Source organism: Carcharhinus amblyrhynchos, chromosome 6 (assembly GCF_965287045.1).
Source record: "Carcharhinus amblyrhynchos chromosome 6, sCarAmb.v2.hapA, whole genome shotgun sequence".
NCBI classification, from domain to species: domain Eukaryota; kingdom Metazoa; phylum Chordata; class Chondrichthyes; order Carcharhiniformes; family Carcharhinidae; genus Carcharhinus; species Carcharhinus amblyrhynchos.
The window spans coordinates 9,598,960-9,614,748 of NC_137329.1; the positions used below are offsets into that span (position 1 = coordinate 9,598,960).

General features: G+C 45.3%; 1 protein-coding gene across 1 annotated transcript in view; it reads right to left on the minus strand.

The window, feature by feature from the left end:
• Positions 1-15,789, minus strand: part of ano3 (anoctamin 3) — a 181,036-nt gene that overhangs the window by 27,530 nt on the left and 137,717 nt on the right. Inside the window, exons 18-20 of the mRNA XM_080191534.1 lie at positions 11,307-11,404; positions 7,577-7,722; positions 5,667-5,819 (exon numbers count right to left, since the gene is read on the minus strand). Coding sequence (XP_080047660.1) covers positions 5,667-5,819; positions 7,577-7,722; positions 11,307-11,404 — 397 coding nt within the window. The remainder of the gene's footprint in view (positions 1-5,666; positions 5,820-7,576; positions 7,723-11,306; positions 11,405-15,789) is intronic.

Below are 15,789 nucleotides of genomic sequence, written 5' to 3' on the forward strand. Positions count from 1 at the left end.
TCACCTTGAGGCTTAGGCTGAATTTTCTGGGTTTGTGTTGATGACATCAAGCCTCACTGTTCCTAAACAACATTTCCATGGTTTTCTGTTACACCTTCTTGGCAAGTGAGGGTCTCTTTTGGGTATAACTAATTAAACTAAATCAAATTAACTGAGGGATAAATCAAAAAGCGGCCAAAAGATGGGGAACCGCCCGAGACAAAAAAAAACCAAGAGGAAAGGAAACTTAAAACATCAAATTAAATGTCATTAAAGGGGTTGATAGTGCACCTCAGCCCCTGCGATGCCCACTGGCGTTTTGTATCATGTTCAAGCACTCTTCGACCAGGTTTGACATTCATACTGATCAAGCATCTCCCCCGCCCCCCCCCAAATGGAGCAATGGGTCGGGGAGTTTGACTGGGGAGGGGGAGCGCGATTCCAGGGGGGCGATGTTTGACTAAGGATCCGATGGATGCCGGGGAAAGGCAACCAAAAGAGAAAGTGCTGGAAAATCTCAGCAGGTCTGGCAGCATCTGTAAGGAGAGAAAGGAGGTGACGTTTCGAGTCCAGATGACCCTTTGTCAAAGCTGATCAAAGCCTGAAAGTAGCGCAGGCGAGCTGTAACTTTTGGCCGTATCACGCAGCAGTCTGCGTCTCGATGTGTGAGATTGGGGAACACACTGTGGGGGGAGAATCAGAGACAGATGAGTCACAGCTGTGAAGTGCAAAACACTTTTAACTGTGCTCTTAGCAGTGACCAAACCTTAACCCCGACTACTGGTGACCAAGGGGTGACAGTCTTCCCCCCTACTGTGTTATATTCACAGCTTGGTGTCCCTGGAGAGGGAGCATGAGCTATCCGAGGGCACTGCTAACACCTCCTGAGCCACCTGGGCATCACAGAGGCTGGGGTGCATTATCAGCCCTTTAATCACATTTTAACTTGATGTTTTCAGTTTCCTTTCCTCTTGGTTTTTTTTGTCTCAGGCAGTTCCCCTCCTTTTGGAAGCGGCCGCTTTTCGATTTATCCCTCAGTTAATTTGATTTAGTTTAATTAGTTATACACAAAAATGACCTTCAGCCGTGCCCTCTTAGTGACCAAACAACTTTCTAATCTTGTATGACCTATTGCTTCGTTTAGAGGTTTCCCACGATGCACATCGGAGGTGGAGGTGTCCAGCTGTGATCCGTGTCCTGTTACCTGTGATGCCCTTTGCGGCCAGTCCTGGCGGAGTGGGGCGGGGGGGGCGTTGCTGAAAGCTGGAGGGCCCTGGCTGACTTGCAGATGACACTGATGTTTTGCTGCCACCCTGTCCATCCAGCTGGTCCTGAGTTATCCCGGTGTGAGGAAGGGGGGAATCGGAAGGTCTCGAGATGTCTGGACTTGACTGAGTAGAAGGCCCCGGCATGGGTTCTTGCCCTTCCTCCTCCTTGGGATGCCCATAGGCCCCGGGCACACTCCATGGGATGCCAGGGTTGCTGGCCTGAGCTCCAGAAGCTGTGCCAATCCTGGAGGTCTTGATACATCTGCCCCATGATCTGTGGTCCCTCAGCCCCGGCCCTCTGCGACAGAGTCAAGCTCTGAGCCCCTCCGCTACAGCAGTCTGTGAGCGAGCCAGGCTCTGGAACCACTCAGTATTTGCCCTTTGAACCTGAGCTAAGTTGTCAAGGCTCACAGCCACAGTCTGCTGTGTCCCCAGAATAAGAAGTGTCACAACATCAAGTTTAAGTCCAACCAGTTTATTTGATAGTAATCCCACAAGCTTTCGGAAATGGTGTTCCTTCGTCAGGTGTGTGGAAGGTTGTGGGATTACTATCAAATAAACTGGTTAGAACATAGAACGTGACAGCGCAGTACAGGCCCTTCGGCCCTCGATGTTGCGCCGACCAGTGGAACCAATCTAATGACTCTCTAACCTAAACTATTCCAATATTATTCGTATGTCTATCCAATGACCATTTGAACACCCTTAAAGTTGGCAAGTCCACAACTGCTGCAGGCAGGGCATTCCACGCCCTTACTACCCTCTGAGTAAAGAACCTACCTCTGACATCCGTCCTATAATTATCACCCCTCAATTTAAAACTATGTTCCCTCGTGTTAGCCATCACCATCCGAGGAAAAAGGCTCTCACTATTCACCCTATCTAATCCTCTGATTATCTTGTATGCCTCAATTAGGTCACCTCGTAACCTTCTTCTCTCTAACGAAAACAACCGCAAGTCCCTCAGCCTTTCCTCATAAGACCTTCCCACCATACCAGGCAACATCCTGGTAAAACTCCTCTGCATCCTTTCCATTGCTTCCACATCTTTCTTATAATGCAGCGACCAGAACTGTACGCACTACTCCAAGTGCGGCTGCACTAGAGTTTTGTACAGTTGCAACATGATCTCATGGCTCTGAAATTCAATCTCTCTACCAATAAAAGCTAAGTTTGACTTTAACGTGGTGTGGTGAGACTTCTTACTGTGTTTACCCCTGTCCAACGCTGGCATCTCCACATCGTGTGTCCAGAATTCCAGCGAAAGTCCCAGCGATGGCCAGCAGTGTCTCCCACATGTCCCCAACACCCACGGCCATGGAACGCTGTGCCTCCTGAATGACGGAAACACACTCGCCCACAGTGTCTCCAGGATGGCCTGGAGCCTGTCACCCATGACGACAGGCCGCTGAGCCAGATTTTCCACTGCAGACGCTGCCCTTGCAGTGTTGGCCTGAGTCTCACACAGTGTCAGTGCTACCTCCTGTAACAGCACTCTGACTCCCCTAAACAGCCTTGCAGTCACAGCATGGTTGCTAACAGCCCTTCCACAGCTCCCCGAGTTCCTGATGCATCACCAACTGTCTTGGGATGAACGAACCCTGAGGCCTGGCAACTGGTTGGGGACCATCTGCATCCCACAGACCTCAGACGTGCCACCTCCACCCGATGTGCATCAGCAGCTGCGACGTGCTCACCAGTAAGTGACCCAGTAGCCTCAGCACTAACATGATCCACTATGGTGACAGTCTCTGTGTTGGTAGGTTGTGTGGTTGGTGCCTGTGCAGAATCACTGGTACTGTCACACTATCTGTAACCCCCACAACTTGCCTGGACTTGCAAAATCTCACAGACTTTCCTGTCTGGAAACAATACACATCTCTTTAACCTGTGCTTAAAGCTCTCTCCACTCACATTGTCTGTACCTTTAAGAATCGATTTGCTGTAAAGATTCACATTCCAATCATTATGCATATAAATTGAGTTTGTGTCTTTGTGTCCTGTTTATGATCAGAGCTCCCAGCCACCTGACGAAGGGACAGCCTGTCCCGAAAGCTTGTGGCTTTTGCTACAAATAAACCTGTTTGGACTTTAAGCTGGTGTTGTGGGATTTCTCACTGCATCTTCAGACAGAGTGTACAAGCTTGGTGAGAAGAAGGAAATTTCAAATATCTTTCTGAAAATCTAATATTGTTTCTATTTGTGTTTAACATGTAACTACAAGTATTGTTTAACTGGCAAGTCTCATTCGGGGGCTTAGGTAGGGGGAGAGAATCAATCTACACATTGATTAATGAAAGAAATGTGTTTGATCTGGTCTCCGCTATGCCCAGGCTTAGAAAGTCCCTTCGTTTAAAACATATCAATTCAGGCACTCTGGGGTCCATTGGTCTCTGGCGGAATGGAAAATCTCTCTGCTCTGCTCTGTTATATGCTCTGTTCCAGACTAAAACTCTCCACTCACTTGACGAAGGGGCAAACCCCGAAAGCTTGTGGATTTACTATCAAATAAACTGGTTGGACTTTAACCTGGTGTGGTGAGACTTCTTACGGAATGGAAAATCCCACCCCGTCTGTTTGATCAACACTGAGTGCTGCTTCAGACAGAGTGTGGAAGATTGGTGAAAAGAAGGAGTTCGTTTGAGGGAGGGAGGGGGGTGCAGTATTTATTTACATTGAGTACAAAAGTTGGGAAATCATGTTGCAGCTGTATAAAACCTTGTTTAGGCCGCATCTGGAGTACTGCGTGCAGTTCCTGCCACCAACTACCAGAAGGATGCGAAAGCTTTGGAGAGAGTGCAAAGAAGGTTCACCAGGATGTTGCCTGGTCTCGAGGGTGTTGGCTATGAGGACAGGTTGAATCAACTCGGGTTGTTTTCACTGGAAAGATGGAGGCTGAGTGGAGACCTGATTGAGGTTTACAAAATGATGAGAGGCATAGACAGGGTGGATAGTCAGATGCTTTGTCCTAGGGTGACAGTGTGAATTACAAGGGGGCACAATTTCAAGGTGAGAGGGGGAATGCTTAAGGGAGATGTACAGAGGAAGATTTTCATGCAGAGAGTGGTGGGTGCTTGGAATAAGCTGCCAGAGGAAGTGGTGGAAGCAGGCACATTAGTGACATTTAAAAGGCATCTAGATGGGTAGATGAACAGGGAGGGAATAGAGGGATACGGACTGAGTAAGGGCAGAAGGTTTTCTCTTAGTTTAATTAGGGCATCATGATTAGCTTGGAGTGCCAGAGGGCCTGTTCCTGCACTGCATTTTCCTTAGTTCTTTTTATATTTTGTTGTTTTCGTAGGAAAGTCTACAAATGGTCATGAATGTAGCCTAATCATAGATCATAGGACCCTACAGTGCAGAAAGAGGCCCTTCGGCCCATCGAGTCTGCACCGAGCACAATCCCACCCAGGCTCTACCCCCACATTCCTACACATTTATCCACTAATCCCTCTAACCTGCGCATCTCAGGACGCTAAGGGGCAATTTTAGGATGGCCAATCAACCTAACCCGCACATCTTTGGACTGTGGAAGGAAACCGGAGCACCCGGGGGAAACCCACGCAGACATGAGGAGAATGTGCAAACTCCACACAGACAGTGACTTGAGCTGGGCATCGAATCCAGGTCCCTGGAGCTGTGAAGCAGCAGTGCTAACCACTGTGCTACGGTGCCGCACATCACACAAACCAGCCTCCCATCCATTAACTCTGTCTACACTTCCCACTGCCTTGGAAAAGCAGCTCGCATAATTAAGGACGCCACACACCCTGGACATTCTCCCTTCCACCTTCTTCCGTCGGGTAAAAGATACAAAAGTATGAAAACATGTACCAACCGACTCAAGAACAACTTCTTCCCTGGTATCGTCAGACTTTTGAATGAACCTATCTTGCACTAAGTTGATCTTTCTCTACACCCTAGCTATGACTGTAACACAATATTCTGCACTGTCTCCTTTCCTTCTCAATGAACGGTATTCTTTGTCTGTGCAGCGCGCAAGAAGCCATACTTTTCACTGCATACTAATACATGTGACAATAATAAATCAAATCAAAAATGAAGAATGTCTCCAAATACGAATAAAATATTAAAAGCCTTCTCGTGTTTGGGCTCTACAGAATTAGAGCAAATCAGGTTTCCAGAATCAGCCGCAGCAACAGCAGAAATGTGGATATTCTATTGAATCTGCGCAATACAAAGCCGACAGCTTATTTAAAGGCAAATTACTACGGATGCTGGAATCTGAAACAAAAATAGAAAATGCTGGAGAAACTCAGTAGGTGTGGCAGCATCTGTGGAGAGAGAATAGAGCCAACGTTTCAAGTCCAGATGACCCTTCATCAGAGCTTGTTAATTCTATAATGTCATTCTCCTGGAATGTATCTCCGTGCAGGATAGTGCAGTAATTGTATTTACCTATATCTGTAGCTCGTGCAGGCAATGGTCGTCTCCACTGGGTGACAAATTTGTAAGCATCCAGCCTTATTTCAATGATGTTGTTCAGGAGTGCAAGGAGCGGGGCCAACGGGAAGGCAGCAACAAATATAGTTGTGAAACCAAACTGTAAAACTAGATTAAAATGAGAATTACAATCACCATGGCATAAATCATAGACAAAAGGTATTGTCTAATCAGCAAGAGTTTAAATCAAGTGCATGAAGTTTAAAAGTTTATTTATTCATCACAAGTAAGGCTTACATTAACACTGCAATGAAATTATTGTGAAATTCCTCTAGTCGCTACACTCTGGCGCCTGTTTGGATCAATGCACCTAACCAGCACATCTTTCAGAATGTGGGAGAAAACTGGAGCACCTGGAGGAAACCCATGCAGACATGGGGAGAATGTGCAAACTCCACACAGACAGTGAGGGAATCGAACCTGGGTCCCTGATGCTGTGAAGCAGCAGTGCTAACCACTGTGCTGCTATGCCGCCCTGTGAATCTATGAGACTGGCAATTCCCCTATACACTAAAACAAAAATGTGTTTCCAAGTTGTTTTATTTCATTCTGACAGCATTGTGCGTCAACCCACAACTCCTGGACTGTTTAGAAACATAGAAGGTGGGAGCAGGAGGAGACCATTTGGCTCTTTGAGCCTGCTCTGTCACTCATCACGATCATGGCTGATCATCCAACTCAGTAGCCTAATCCTGCTTTCGCCCCATACATAACCTTTGATCCCATTTGCCCCGAGTGCTATATCCAGCTGCCTCTTGAATACATTCAATGCTTTGGCGTCAATTACTTCCTGTGGTAATGAATTCCACAGGCTCACCACTCTTTAGGTGAAGAAATGTGTTCTCATCTCCATCCTAAATAGTCCATCCCGAATCCTCAGACTGTGACCCCTGTTCTGGACTCCCCCCTGCTATCAAGACCATCCTCCCTGCATCCACCCTGTCTAGTCCTGTTAGAATTTTATAAGTCTCTATACATAAAAAAGAATGGTGGGCTGGTGCTGATATGATGGATCAAATTACCTCCTTCTGCGCTGTAACAACTCTATGATTTGGTGATTTGTCAACTTTTTTTCCACACTAGTCAATGTCCTGTAGCCCTCGCTTTCCTTCTTCCTCATATTCTTACTGCTGCTTACATTCATCCGTGTTAACCTCCATATTACAGTGTGGTCCATTATTCTCCCACACTCTTTGTAAAAGAGTTCCTCTTCAACGCTATGGGGGACATAATCTTTGGAAGGTTTTTTTTGCTGAAAGATTTTTTAACAGTTTAAATATCCAGCTTAGTTCTGGGCTTGAATAGCGGACACCCTGGATGAACTTTGTGGTCTACATCAGTGGTCTACCGACAATTCACCGTTAAATATATTCTTTTCATTCCTTCCCGGGACATGGGCATCGCTGGCTGGCCAGCATTTATTGCCCATCCCTAGTTACCCTTGGAGGGCAGTTGGGAGTCAACCACATTGCTGTGGCTCTGGAGTCACATGTCGGCCAGACCAGGTAAGGACGGCAGATTTCCTTCCCCTAAGGACATTAGTGAATCAGATGGGTTTTTCCGACAATGGTTTTGTGATCGTCAGTAGATTGGTAATTCCAAATATTTTTTATTGAATTCAAATTCCACCATCTACCATCGAACCTGCGACCCCAGAAATTTAGGTGTATTTCTGATTAATAGTCTGCACACATAACACCAAGCAAACAGAACAAGCTGTCAAGGGGCTTAATTAGTAAGGGGATGTGTTGAATAATCACATACACAAATGTTGACATTAAATATTCAAAATATAAGACTCTTCATCCAATAATATTAATTGATAGTGATGTATAATAACACTCTGCTAGTATCCTGTGTCTTACCCATTTCTAAATATTCATCTATCAGTCCATGAATATTCATGGGTTGCAGATTCCAATCTTTTTCCCACTGAGGTAGGTAAACTTTATTCTCCACGCTGTGACCAGCTTTCTTCACCTTCCTTCGTGACCACCAGTTCTGCAACAGTCTAAACAAACCAGAAAAATTACTGCAGTAATTAACTACCTTCCACCTGCCAACAACATCACAGCATCGCATAATTTCACCACAGCTCAGCTCAGCATCTCTCACACACGCCTGCCACGCAGAACAACATTTGTTTGCAGAATACATTTCAGAATTGCTGGTCTGCCAGTCACCAAGTCTTGTTGACAAGTCAGGGAAGAGAAGGGTCTCTCGCGCTTCAGCTGGTATGGAATAATGAAAGATAAATCTGTGAGACAATTCAGAGAATCACACACAACTCATGCCTCAGGGCTTCATGCTGTTTATTTTCCCAGATATAAAAGAGGTTTGGAATTGCTGTAGGTTGCTGGTTTGGGAACTGGATAAACTAGGATGTCTTGGAAGTGGTAAAGACATGAGAGGTGTTGAGTAAGTGGGAGACTCTGCACACTGGTGAAATACCACTACTCTGATCCCTCAAAATAAGGGGGAGTCAATTTAGAACAGAGTTGAGGAGGAACTTCTTCTCCCAGAGGGTAGTGAATCTTTGGAATTCTCTGCCCAATAAAACAGCAAAGGCTACCTTGTTAAATGTGTTTAAGTCACAGGTAGATTTTTAACCAGTAAGGGAATTAAAGGTTATGGGGAGCAGGTGGTTAAATAGAACTGAACCCACTATCAGATCAGCCATGATCTTATTGAATGGCGGAGCAGGCTCGAAGGGCTAGATGGCCTACTCCTGCTCCTATTTTTTATGTTCTAAGTGTGCATCAATGTTTTTACTTGAAGCTCAACTCTAATCTTTTGCACTACCTCTCCTCACCACTAAGTGGCAGGCGTTGCAAAGAGGATGGAGTTGTGTCGTTCAGGAATTGAAAATCTATCCCAAATATTCATAGCACACAAGAGGGTTTTTAATGTCCCACTAACTCCCCAGATCTTCAGGGCGGCACGGTGGCACAGTGGTTAGCACTGCTGCCTCACAGCGTCATGAACCTGGGTTCAATTCCTGCCTTGGGTCACTGTCATTGTGGGGTCTAGGGGATTTTTCACAGTAACTTCATTGCAGTGTTAATGTAAGCCTTCTTGCGACACTAATAAATAAACTTTAACATTTTAGTATTCCTTCACTTAACTATTTATGAATAGATTTTTTTTTGAGAATTGTGTATTTTTCCATTCTTTGCACACTGTGACCTGGTATAGAGTATATTGTTTATAAAAGGAACTGCCCCCCTCTTCCACTATGAAGCAACCATTTCTTCTTAAGCTCCATTCTCAAAGGAGCACTGCCTCATTTCGTAGTTCCCCCCCCAACATTGTCAGCTCAATTAGTATCGCTCTCAACTCTGGCTCAGAAAGCTGTAGCTTCCCATCCCTGCTTCAGAAATTTATTGTTTTTTAATACATTTTTAGCCCAGAGTAAGATTGCTTAACCCACAGAGTTGTTCTCTCTCTATGTTTAAGCTTACTTATTAGTGTTACAAGTAGGCTGACATTAACACTGCAATGAGGTTACTGTGGAAATCCCCTAGTCGCCACACTCTAGTGCCTGTTTAGCTACACTGAGAGAGACTTTAGCATGGCCAATGCAACTAACCAGCATGTCTTTTGGATCGTGGGAGGAAACCGGAGCAGCCGGGGAAATCCATGCAGACGTGGAGAGAAGGTGCAGACTCTGCACAGACAGTGACCCAAGCCAGGAATCGAACCCGGATCCCTGGCGCTGTGAGGCAGCAATGCTAACCATTGTGCCACTGTGCCGCGGAGATGAAATGTTAAACAATGTTCCTTTTCAGATGGATGTAAAAGACCCCGTGGCACTGCTTAGAGTTCAGGCAGTCTAGTTGGTGGACAATGGGGATCTTATTCCAGAATTTCTATTTTACATTCCACATACCAACATTTAACAAGTTGTAGACTTGCTGTGGGGGCGCAGTGGGCCAATTTGCAAACAAACCTCGAGAGGATGGAACAGAGCCAGAAACTGGACATAGGGAAGGCACAGCAAACATTGGCTGCAGCCAGAGTGGACAAGTCAACCATCTGATCACGGGAGGAAGGGTTGTTGACGGAGTGACTGCTTGAGTGCCTGCCTGTGCAAGGTTATCCGAGAGCTTGGTAATGTATGAACCAAAGAAAATCACGCAATTTTGCAGAGGTGCCTTGAACAGAACAATTTGGGGTTAACATCTGTGATATAGAGTCAAGGGCCAGAATCTTTCCACAGAACGGAATTCTCCGTTGGCCGTGAGCGAGATTTTATAGCCTCTCCCGAGCGAGGTTGTAAAATCCCAGCCGTAGAGTTATACAGAGCAGAAAAGACCCTTCGACCCATTGAGTCTGCATTGACAATAACTACCACTAAAAGGCGCACTAATTCCATCTTCCAGCACTTGTCCCAAAGCCTATAATGTTACGATATTTCAAACGCTCATCCAAATATTTTTTAAAGGTTTCTGGCCTCCACAACTTCCCAGGCAGTGCATTCCAGATTCCCAGCACCGTCTGAATGAAAAAGTCTTTTCTTAAATCCCCTCTAAATCTCCTGCCTCTTACCCTAAAATGACACCTTCTCATGATAGTATGTACTCCTGTGCATTTGCAATATAATATGTATGATACGTATGTAAAGTTATCTTTCTTCCATTCTTTTAACAAAGTTTTCCCATCCTGCCCACTATGAGAATCGTGGTGGGTGGGTGGGTGAGCGAACCAAGCAAAGGTCCGTTGACCTTGGGTGGGATTTTCCGGTTTTAAGGCAAACGTGACCGGGGAATTCCCACCCGAAGCGTCTGTTTTCGTATTTTCTTTCTTTTTAATAAAGTTATCTTTCTTTCAATCATAGATTATTATTTAATAGTGGTTTGGTAAAGATGGCTATTTTTTAATTCATTCGTGGGTCATGGGCGTCGCTGGCCGGCCAGCATTTATTGCCCATCCCTAGTTACCTGAGGGCAGTTGAGACTCAGCCACATTGCCGTGGCTTTTGAGTCACATGTAGGCCAGACCGGGTAAGGACGGCAGATTTCCTTCCCCAAAAGGACATTAGTGAACGAAATGGGGTTTTCTGACAATCAACAATAATTTCATGGTGGATCAGTAGATTCTTCATTCCAGATTTTTATTTTTTTACTGAATTAAAATTCCACCTTCTACCGTGGTGGGATTTGAAGCTGGGTCCCCAGAACATCAGCTGAGTTTCTGGATTAATAGTCTAGCGATAATACCACTCGGCCATCGTTTCCCCACCATTCATTACTTTGATATTGAGTTATTCATTCTTGTCTGTTTTGAGTAGGGCTCCAAACCTTCAGGTGTTTGCACCAGGATATGAGCAGTAAAAATTAAGGCCATCAAATCCCTCCAATTTTGCACACAGTTGAATTTAATTCTTCCAGAATGCATACACGAAGGCACCTGAATTCCTCGGTGAGTGCTTCCCGTTCACATAAAGGCCAGGTTTATGTTCCGCAGGAGAAATTACTTTCCAAATATAGCATCTGGCAGGTGAACCAGAGGGAAATAAGTGCTCAATGTCACACCGAGTTCATTTTTAATTGGCTTGTCAGCCGAGATCATTGAGAATGAAAATGGATATCTTACGGATAACCAAGCTCCATGAAGTTATTCCACATCTGTTTCAGGACCATAATGATACCCATCTGCATGCACAGGTCTATTAAACAGCCACTGGGGTGACACTGTATCAAATAAGAGACAAAGATTCATCAGATCCATCATAAACACATCGATAGTGCACAGACAAAATAATTGTACGTACGACAGACAGTTTATATGCTTTCACCCAAACCTGCCACAAAATACATGTCTTTCTCCAATTAATTTCCTAAGATGTGTTAACAGCAAGGAAAAGCAAGCTTGCAACAAGAAAAAAAACATCAGTTGCTGTGTCCTATCCTTTAAACGACATGCCTCAGAAACCTTACTTTTTATTCATTTCCCAGCATGTGGGTGTTGCTGGCTGGACCAGCATTTATCACCCACGCTGGCTGCCCTTCAGAACGTGGTGGTGAGCTGCCTTCTTGAACCGCTGCATCAAAATGGATACAGAATATATCTGTACGTGTAACACAGATACTGCAAGTGCAGTAAAAGTGCAAGAAAAGGGTGTGAGCGATAGGCCAGAAAACTGCAGGACACTCAGACTTACTTCAGTGGTAGGCAAATTATCAGAAACAATTCTGAGAGAAACGATAGACTGTCGCTTAGAAAGGCACGGATTGATCAGGGATAGTCGGCGTGGTTTTGTTAAGAGTAAATCATGGGTTTTCTCCAGGAGCTCTGTTTTTCCTCCCACAGTCCAAAGATGTGCGGGTTAGGTTGATTGGCCATGTTAACATTGCCCCTCAGTAAACTGAGATACGTAGGTTAGAGGCGTTCTCAGGTAAATATATAGGGAAATGGGGGTAGGGCCTGGGTGTGATTGTGCAGACTCGATGGGCCAAATGGCCTCTTTCTACACTGTCGGATTTCTATGGGTCTATGGTTCTATGTCTTGTTAAATTGATCGAAAATTTTGGGGAAGTAACAAGGAGTATTGATGAGGAGAATGCAGAGGATGTTGTTATGTGGATTTCGGCGAGGGTTTGACAAGTTCCACATGGCTCACTAATCAGAAAAGTGAGGCCTGATGGGATTACAGAGGAAGATAGCAGATTGGATCCAAAATTAGCTCAGTGATAGAAAGCAAGGCGTAATGGTCGATGGATTTTCTATTTCTATGAGGCTAGAGGAGAAAAAACCAGAGGGCATGGGTTAAGGGTGAAAGGAGAAAAGTTTAAAGGGAATATTAGGCAGGGGGTCCTTCTCGCAGAGAGTGATGGGAGTGTGGAATGAGCTGCCGGATAAAATGGTAAATGCGGGGTCACTTTTAAGAAAAGCTTGGATGGGTTCATGGATGAAAGGGGATTGGAGGGATATGGTCCAAGTGCAGGTCAGTGGGACTAGGCAAAAAATGGTTCGGCACAGACAAGAAGGGCCAAAAGGCCTGTTTCTGAGTTGTAATTTTCTGTGGTCAGTAGTTTTAGCTGGGGGAAGGGTAATTATGAGGCTATTAGGAGAGAATTAGGAAGCATAGGTTGGACTAGGAGATTACAGGGACTGGGAACGTCCGAAATGTGGAGCTTTTTCAAGGAGCAGCTACTGCGAGTCCGTGATAGGTATGTCCCTGTCAGGCAAGGAGGATTTGGTAGGGCTGGGGAACCGTGGTGCACTAAAAAAGTTGATTCGTTGGTTAAAAAGAAAAAGGAGGCTTATGTTCGGATGAGGCTTGAGGGCTCAGGTAGTGCATTAGAAAGCTTTAGATTGGCTAGGAGGGAGTTGAAGAGTGAGTTAAGAAGGGCTAAAAGAGGACATGAGAAGACTTTGGCTGATAGGATTAAGGAGAATCCTAAGGCGTTCTATAGGTATGTCAAGAACAGAAGGTTGGTTAGGGCAAGATTAGGGCCAGTTACGGACAGTAGAGGGAAGTTGTGTGTGGAACCGGAAGAGATTGGAGAGGCATTGAACCAATATTTCTCTTCGGTGTTCACGCAGGGGGACATGAATATAGCTGAGGAGGACACTGGGTTGCAGGGGTGTAAAACAGACAGTATTGCAGTTGATAAGGGGGATGTGCTGAATATTCTAGAGGGTTTGAAAATAGATAAGTCCCCTGGTCCGGATGGGATTTACCCTAGGATTCTCTGGGAGGCAAGACAGGTGATTGCAGAGCCTCTGGCTCTGATCTTCAGGTCGTCGTTGGTCTCTGGTATAGTACCGGAAGATTGGAGGATAGCGAATGTTGTCCCATTGTTTAAGAAGGGGAACAGAGACTTCCCCGGGAATTATAGACCAGTGAGTCTCACTTCTGTTGTGGGCAAGGTTTTAGAAAAAATTATTAGGGATAGGATTTATAGTTATTTGGAGAGTAATGAATTGATTGGAGGTAGTCAGCATGGTTTTGTAGCGGGGAGGTCGTGCCTTACTAACCTTATTGAGTTTTTTGAGAAAGTGACCAAAGAGGTGGATGGGGGTAAGGCAGTTGACGTGGTATATATGGATTTTAGTAAGGCGTTTGATAAGATTCACCATGGTAGGCTTCTGCAGAAAATGCAGATGTATGGGATTGAGGGTAGTCTAGGAAATTGGATCAGGAATTGGCTAGCAGATAGGAGACAGAGGGTGGTGGTTGATGGTAAATATTCGTCATGGAGTTCGGTTACGAGTGGTGTGCCTCAGGGATCTGTTTTGGGGCCACTGCTGTTTGTAATTTTTATTAATGATCTGGATGAGGGTATAGTTGGGTGGATTAGTAAATTTGCTGATGACACCAAAGTCGGAGGTGTGGTAGATTGTGAGGAAGGGTGTCATAGTTTGCAGGGAGACTTAGACAGGTTGCAGAGCTGGGCCGAGAGGTGGCGGATGGAGTTTAATGCGGAGAAGTGTGAGGTAATTCACTTTGGTAGGAATAACAGATGTGTGGGACTTTGAATAGTGTGGATGAACGGAGGGATCTAGGTGTATGTGTACATAGATCCCTGAAAGTTGGGAATCAAGTAGATAAGGTTGTTAAGAAGGCATATGGTGTCTTGGCGTTTATTGGTAGGGGGATTGAATTTAGGATTCGCAGCGTCATGTTGCAACTGTACACAACTCTGGTGCGGCCGCACTTGGAGTACTGTGTGCAGTTCTGGTCCCCACATTACAGGAAGGATGTGGAGGCTTTGGAGAGGGTGCAGAGGAGGTTTACCAGGATGTTGCCTGGTATGGAGGGGAAGTCCTATGAGGAGAGACTGAGGGATTTGGGGTTGTTTTCGCTAGAAAGAAGGCGGCTAAGAGGGGATCTTATTGAAACATATAAGATGATTAGAGGTTTAGATAGGGTGGATAGTGATAGCCTTTTTCCTCGGATGGAGAAAGCTAGCACGAGGGGGCATGGCTTTAAATTAAGGGGGGGTAGTTATAGGACGGATGTCAGGGGTAGGTTCTTTACCCAGAGGGTGGTGAGGGATTGGAATGCCCTGCCTGCTGCAGTTGTAAATGCGCCTAGTTTGGGGGCGTTTAAGAGATCTGTGGATAGGTTTATGGACGAAAAGGGATTGGTTTAGATTAGTGGGTCAGTGTTTTTTTAACTGGTCGGCGCAACATCGTGGGCCGAAGGGCCTGTTCTGCGCTGTAATGTTCTATGTTCTATGGTTCTATGGGTATTTTAGCAAATGGAAAACATTTTCCAGTGGGGTTCCACAGGACTCAGTGCTGCGAGATTTGATGTGCATTGTATATTTTAACGTATATTTAAATGTGGGTGGCACGATTGGGAAAATTGCAGATGACAAAAATTGCCTGTACAGTTGATGGTGAAGAGGGGAACTGTTTACCCCAAAATTATATCAATGGTCTGGTTGAGTGGATAGAGGGGTAGCAAATGGAATTCAATCTGGGAAGAAAATGTGAGCTAATGCATTTGAGAGGGCAAACAAAGCAAAAGGATTCTCAACAAATGGGAAGATATTGAGAGGGATCGAGGGAGTGAGAGACATTGGAGCACATGTCCACAAGTTCCTTAAGGTGACAAGACAAGGGGACAAGGCGGTCAAGAAAGCACATGGAATGCTTTCCTTTAAAAAAAAGTAAAGTTTATTTATTTATTAGTCACAAGTAAGGTTGTGAAGTTACTGTGAAATTCCCTAGTCACCACTCTCTGGCGTCCTGTTTGACGACACTGAGGGAGTACTTAGCATGGCCAATGCACCTAATCAGCACATTTTTCAGATTGTGGGAGGAAACCAGAGCACTCAGAGGAAGCCCATGCAGATATGGGGAGAATGTGCAGACTCCACACAGACAGTGACCCAAGCCGGGAATCAAACTCGGATCCCTGGTGCTGTGAGGCAGTAGTGCTAACCACTGTGCCACTGTGTCACACCTTGGGCAAGGTATTGAATACAAAAGCAGGGATGTAATGATGGAACCAGACAAAACACAGGTTGGAATGTTTTGTTCAGTTCTGGTCACCACATCACATAATTGCCCTGGAGAGAACGCATAGGAGATTTACAAGAATGTTGCTGGGACCTGGAAATTG